Here is a 6,847-nt window from a genome sequence, read left to right as displayed (position 1 = left end):
TCTTGATTTTAGCATTAATCTTTCAGAAAACCACAAAACCCTCAATGAGGTGTCGGGGTGGTGGGATGAGGCGAGGTTTAGGATTATAAGACCCCCAGGTTTAGAGCTGGAAGGGATCTTAGAGATCACTTTGTCAGATCTTATTTTACAAATGAGGAAACTGAGGCACTCTGCTCAGCTTCAGGGCTACAAGGCAAAATTTTTCAGTCACTTTTTAGTTGGATATGAATCTCCATGACCCCATTTGGGATATCCTTGGCAGTGGTTTGCCATTTCCTTCTCCAGCTCATTTTACAGATGAGGAAACTGAGGCAAGCAGGGTTAAATGACTTTCCATCAATCTTCCTGACTCCAGGACTCTTTATCTTCTGTACTCCCTAGCTGCCTTTTTTACAAAAGGTTTTTCCTGATTCCTCCAGTTAATAGAGTTCTACTCTTAAACTACTTCACATTTAATTTGCATATATTTTAAATTTACTTTCCCCCCATATACATTTTATTTTTTCTTCTAATAGAATGTAACTCCTTAAGGGCAGAACCTGTTTTCTTTTTGTCTTTATATCCCTTGTGAATAGCATAGGGTCTGGCACATAGTAGGTGCTTAATATATGTTTATTATGTTGTGCTGCTATGACACTTTCAGGGTGGTTTCTAATTTCATCTTCTTCATGAAGCCTTTTTAAACACTGTAACTCATACTGAAGGCTCCTTTCTCTGAATATATCTAGCAATTGTATTCTTTAAGATATTTTTAAAAGGTTTGACATTTATTTTTATTTTCAGTTCCCAATTCTCTCCCCCACTTGTTGGGAAGGTAAGCGACACAATACCTATTTTCTACACGAGAAGTCATGCAAAACCTTTTTCCTTATGTGTAGAAGAATTGTACCTGTTTAACTTATATCGGATCACTAGCTCTCTAGGGGAGGGGATTGAGGGAAAGGGAGGGAGAAAAATTTGGAACACAGTTTCGTGAGGGTGAATGATGAAAACTATCTTTGCATGTAATTCGAAAATTAAAAGCTATTATTAAAAATTAAAAAAATAAAATAAATAATTTTCCATTGCAGAAAACTAAAAAACATATTTCCATAGTCCTATTGCTCTCCCTCCAAAATATAAAGAGAAAAAATACATATTCTATCTAACAATTGTATTCTTTTTTTTTTTTGCTAAGATAACTGGGGTTAAGTGACTTGCCCAGGGTCACACAGCTAGGCAGTGTTAAGTGTCTGAGGCTGGATTTAAACTCTGGTCCTCCTGACTTCAGGGCTGGAGCTCCATCTACCTGACAATTGTATTCTTAACCACACAGTTTATTAGTGAAAGGCTTGGAAGGCTGAGGATACCTAGAACCAGGAAAGAGAAACGTCAGAAAAATGGAGGATTATGGCAGCTGCGCCTTGAGCTTTTTAACATCTCTTACCCCCTCCGCCATCAGCAGTATTCATCCCAAAGCTTGGGAGCATCCCCGGGCTGCCCCTGATGCTAGAGAGGGCACTGCCCAGGGCAGTTGTAAACACCAGGAGGCAGCAACAGGGTGGTTGGAGAAGGTGCTCGGAAAAGTGGGTCACAACGGGGTGCCCAGATTCACAGCCCTTTCCTGATCTTGCTCTGCCCTCTTGCGGATTGTCCTGGCATAAAGGCTTTTTACAAATATCTCACAACCACCTTATGAGGGAGGTGCTATGATTATTCCCATTTTTTAGTTGAATAAACCGAGGCTAACGTGGCTTGCCCAGGGTCACACAGCCAGTGAGTATCTGAGGCTGGCTTTGAACTTGAGTTTTCCTGACTTCTGGCCCACAGCTGCCACCAGCTTCTTCTCCTCCTTCTTATATTTCTTCTTGGAACTGGTTTAGAGCTTATTTAGACATGTATATCATATCCCTCCTGTTAAATTGCAAGTTTCTTTGATTATAAAAAGGAGTTGTGTATCATTTTTCTTCTCTATATTCTCAGTATCTTGCATAAAGTTTTGCCTATAAATGACTCTTAATTTTAAAAATCTAATATTTTGAACTTACACACATGCATCAAAAACATCAAAAACCAAAAATGATTCTTTCTATATAAAATTAATTGATTTCCATGTCATACTAATCAACTTTTTAAAAAGTATGTGTTCTATATGTTGTTTTCAAACTGCCCTGTTTTTTCCTTTTTTCTGAACTTCTTTTCTCTCCTGTACATAACGTGTTACAATGTCCCCTCCCCTCTTTAATCACCATGGCTCCCCTCTTCTCACAATAAACATTTCCAATTAAAAACTGAAATAGAACAAAAAACTTCTGTGTAACAAATGAGTTTAGTCGAGGAAAATGGAGTGTCCATGTCCAAAAATATGTTTCTTACAGCATCTTGATGTCCAGCGCATTTCTGTCAGGATGGTTGATTACCATACTGATAAGAATTCTAAAGCCTTTTGATTTTTTTCCCCCAAAATTGTTTTTCTTTACAATTTTGCTACCTTTGTGTCAATTATTTTCTAGGTTTTGTTCATTTTACCCAAGGATTCTGTGAAGTTGTCACTTGTAATTTTTCATAGTACAATAATATTCCGTTGCTTAAGTAGACCACAGTTTGTTCAGTCATCCTTTAATTGCCTGAGACAATCTAAGGCACTCTCTTATATTTTATTTCTTTGTTTTTCTTCCTTCCTCCCTCTAACCGTTTTAATCCTCCATCAGGAGGATTTATATACATACATACATATATTTAAATAACCTTTAAAAAACACTATGGTTTTAAGACAGCTCAGTGATTCTAAAATTACATATTCTTGTCTTGTTTTCCGGATGACTATATATTTCCTTCTTTTTTTTTTCAGTCTTTTGATTTTGCTCTTGAGTTTCTTCCTGCCTTTCTGTATATTCTACTCTAATTTGGGGAGATTCCATTTCTTGGATGTTTACCAGTTTCTAAGCTGCTTATTGACTTTTTGATTCTTTCCTCCAGTGTTTTATTTTATTTTTTATATCGTTTTATTTCTTTTAGATATTCATGCAATGTCTATGAAAATTCTTTGTTCCCTTTGTCCAGAAGCATTTATTAATACCAATGTTGGTCAGACACTGTGCCAAGTGCTGAGGTTATTTACCCTTTACATCTGGGAGACTAGAGTCCAGTGGAAAGAGAATAAGCTGACAGTTGGAGGATCTGCCAGCAAAGTACTTGATTCCATCCTTTCCCCCAGACCCATAAAAACCCAGGCTATAAACACAACCATATAGACCCAGCAAAAGGCTTTTTCACCTCATCCACAAGGACATGGAGGGAAGGAGGTTCCACACACTGGGCTAGAAAGAACACAGACATCAATAGATCATAAAAATTCATCTTCATGGTTGAATCAAGGACCTCCTTCTCCGTAATACGGGATTCTGCCACCTTAGAGTGTCTGGTTGGGTGAATTAAATAGGGGACACTCAGAACTTGTCCATGTAAGTAAGTCTGTAGAGTTCTCCCTGATCTGTACATTCTGAGAAAAACGGCATCCTCATGGCGAATTTTGCTGTTTATCTGTTCTTGCCAACAGCGTAAGGAAACCGGGGAATTGATCACATCCTAAGAGCATCTTGGCTGAAAAGTCCTAACTCAACGCAGGTCAGTTTGGCTTTCCCCCCTTCCCCGGCTCCGTTTTTCCTTAGAACAAAGCTCTGAGGAACTTCCTATTCTTCTTCAATTGGTTCAAAACCAAAGAAGGAAATGCCTTCCCAACAGTTCCAGGCTGGTTGTGTTCTAAAGCAAATCCCTTCTCTTTGGACCCAAGTCTCACTGTAAAATGGAGGCACCGTACCTGGGGCAGTGAGATCTCAAAAACAAGGAAAAGCACTTGGATGGACCTAAGAGTTCCCCAGAGGACTGACCTTGATAGTGTTTTCAAAAACCCAAATTGGGGGGTACCTTTTTGGTGAGTTCCACCAGAGCAGAACTGTAAGGAATTACAAAGAACTGGAAGTAACTTAATGTGGAAATGGTGAAATATATTGTGGCATATTGTTGTAATGGAATAATGGCACTGACCAATAAGCATGAGGCTATATGGGGAAAAAAACCTTCTCCGGTATAATAAAAAGTGAGGAAAAAGCCCCAAAATATAAGAATGGAATATTCACAATACAATCATGTTAAGAGGAAAAATCAATGAGGAATATTCGGTGGATTGCAAAACTGAAGGGTTGTTTTTATTTCATGCACTGGAGCAGATCCATCTTACAGAAAATAGTTCCTAAGGAAGTTTTGTTGGTGGGAGTGATGGTGACAGTTGTTTTTAATAAACATCTGTCGACCCTAACGAGTACTGGCACGGTTTCAGAATGATCTGCTGGGTTAACGAGCCTTCAGATTCTATTGTGAGAAAGGTGAGTGGCTGCCTGGTGGCCATGAAATCTCAGACCCGATTCTAGTACCACCAGGGGCTTCTTATGACGGGCGCTTAGACGGCTTGTGTGCTTCCCTGATTCTGATTTCCCATTTATTTTTCTTCATTTGGGTTGTTTATGGCGTAAGAAATGTTCAGGACCTGAGCACTGGCTCAGTCCCGCAGGGTCAGATGGGAGCTTGAGGGCCCTGGTGCACGTTGCCATGGCACATGGGCCATCCCCGAGGCTCCGCTGGAGGGACCAAGACTTTACCCACCCTGGTGCATCTGACATTTGCTCAGTGGGGATTTCTGCACTCAGAAAAGTGAGAGCTGATTTGGGATGAACAGGTTGTACCCAGCTAGCACCTGTTACTGGGGTGGGGGAGTTCCTGCCTGCCATTCAAGAAGTCCTCATTTTCTTTTGGCATTTAAGGCCCCGAGCTTTCTTGTCTGTCCCTCCTTCCTCCAAACTTGCCAGATTGGTCTCTCTTCTCCACTCATACCATGCACCTTCTTCCCTGTGCCTTTCTTTGCTCCTACCTGAAACCTCCCCTTCTCTATCTGAACCAATCCTTCTCATAGGTTTGGAGCTGGAGGAATCTTAGAAATCATCTTGTCATAAGATCATAGAACTGAGTTAGAGACCATCTTGGAGGCCAAGTAATTTAACCCCATTTTGCAGACGAAGACACTGAGATCCAGGGAGGCACTAATCTCTAAACTTACAATTTTTTGTAGTGAGAAATAGTTAACTGACAATTGACTTGAAAAATTTGGAAACTTTCACCAAAATTATGTAAGAAATTATTTCATAAAAAGAAATATCCAGGTACCCAGAGATCCTAAATAGCTTGTGCCACAATAAAAGTATAACTTTTCTAGACCCACATTAGACACCAAGGGCTCTCAGCCATTCCTTCCTTACAAGCCCTGAAGAGCCCAAGGAGATCATTCTGAGGCAGCCTGGTTAGATTGGAGCCTTTCTCCCACAAAAAGGGTAAATGCAGAGAGAACCAGGCAAACTGACTGATGAAGCCTTAAAGTAACCCTTATGCCTCACAGGAATTGAATCTATTAAGTGTGTATCTGGCTTAATTCTTGATTTGTATATTTAATGGGTTTATTTCAGTTTTTTGTGAAGGGCTGCAAAGTTTGGCAAACTCCAACGTTTAGGGTCTACTTGGGCCACCCTATGATACCAGAAGAGCTGACAGTCGTGAAAAATACAGCAAATTATATGAATCGGGACTTGGGGACCTCCAGGCAATTGTGTCACAATAGGCACATGTCCTTCTACCTGGTACACAGTCAACTAGTTCTCAACACGTGCTTCTTGTTTGTATCTCCAGGTTGATTCTCTGTAAACAAGTAATGCCTTTTCTTTAAACCCAAACACTTGAAAAATGAGTGTAAGTTGTGTATTCCTATCTTCTACAGTTACGTGTAATTAATCCAAGTAATTATCCACAATCACTGAATCAGTATTCTGTCACAGTATGGGAGACACAAACCACAAAAAGTTGAGATCAGATTTTACTTTGAAAAATAACATTTATTCAGTCCACCTCAATCCCAACTCCTACAGCTTCCAAACAGAGTGCTCTGCCCGAGAAGCAAGGATTTGCCTCAGACCCCGGAGGTCCTGCAAGGTCAGTTTAGTCAGTCAGTAAGGTCTGCACTCCCCATTCTGGACTTGGTAGTGTGTTGAGGAGGAGGCTGAAGTGAAATGGGCCTGCTGGCTAACCTTCACTTAGCCTCTCAGCTAACTCAGTTACAAATTAACCAGTTTTCTTCCAGGTTGAGGTTTTATTAAACTACAAAAATATACCAGAAGTCATTCATATCTGAAACAGTTAAGGAATACGATTTGATTCCAGCAATGCTCCAATATGTACACTAGACCCTGTATTTGCACAATGGCTGGAGATGTGAAGCTCTCTCCATGGAACTTTGATATAAAAAAAAAAAATTCACTGTACAAAAGCCAAGAGTGATCTGAATTCACAAATATAGAATAAATTATTTTCTTCTCATAAAACAATTTATTTTTTGAACTTTTTCCTCTTCAGAGCCTTCCATTCACCTTCCTGGGTAGCCAGGCTACCAAAAAGTTGTTTCACTTTTCGTTTTCGTTCAGAATCCCTACAAAATCAAAATATAAGATCAATGTACAAATAAGACCAAGAGATAAAACATATAAGATGTATACATGCATCAAGTGATTTTGATTTTATTTCTGTTATTCTACCTCAATAACAATATAAGTCTAAGCTGGCACACAATAGGTAGTCAATAGAATTATCAAAACTTGAATACTTTAGACCTCAGAAGTCCAACAGACCGACCCTTTGCTGTAGTCCTTCGACAACATCGACCAGCTCCCTCTGGCTCCCCTCTTCCGTGTCAGACAGCTTCAAAGACTAGGAGATCCTAGAGGCCGTCCCCAGACGTCCTCCAACCAAAGCTTTTGGCTTGGCCAGT

The 6,847-nt window shown here is 39.9% G+C and overlaps 1 protein-coding gene across 1 annotated transcript in view; it reads right to left on the bottom strand.

Moving 5' to 3' along the window:
* Window positions 1–5,892: 5,892 nt before the first annotated feature.
* The window catches only part of NOP14 (NOP14 nucleolar protein), a 54,230-nt gene continuing 53,275 nt past the window's right edge, over window positions 5,893–6,847 (bottom strand). The window contains exon 18 of the mRNA XM_003773429.4: window positions 5,893–6,508. Within this exon, the coding sequence (XP_003773477.1) occupies window positions 6,409–6,508 (100 nt within the window). The 3' untranslated portion in view covers window positions 5,893–6,408. The remainder of the gene's footprint in view (window positions 6,509–6,847) is intronic.

The sequence above is a fragment of the Sarcophilus harrisii genome, chromosome 6, assembly GCF_902635505.1.
Source record: "Sarcophilus harrisii chromosome 6, mSarHar1.11, whole genome shotgun sequence".
Taxonomy (NCBI): Eukaryota; Metazoa; Chordata; class Mammalia; order Dasyuromorphia; family Dasyuridae; genus Sarcophilus; species Sarcophilus harrisii.
This window is presented reverse-complemented; position numbering and strand designations above follow the sequence as displayed.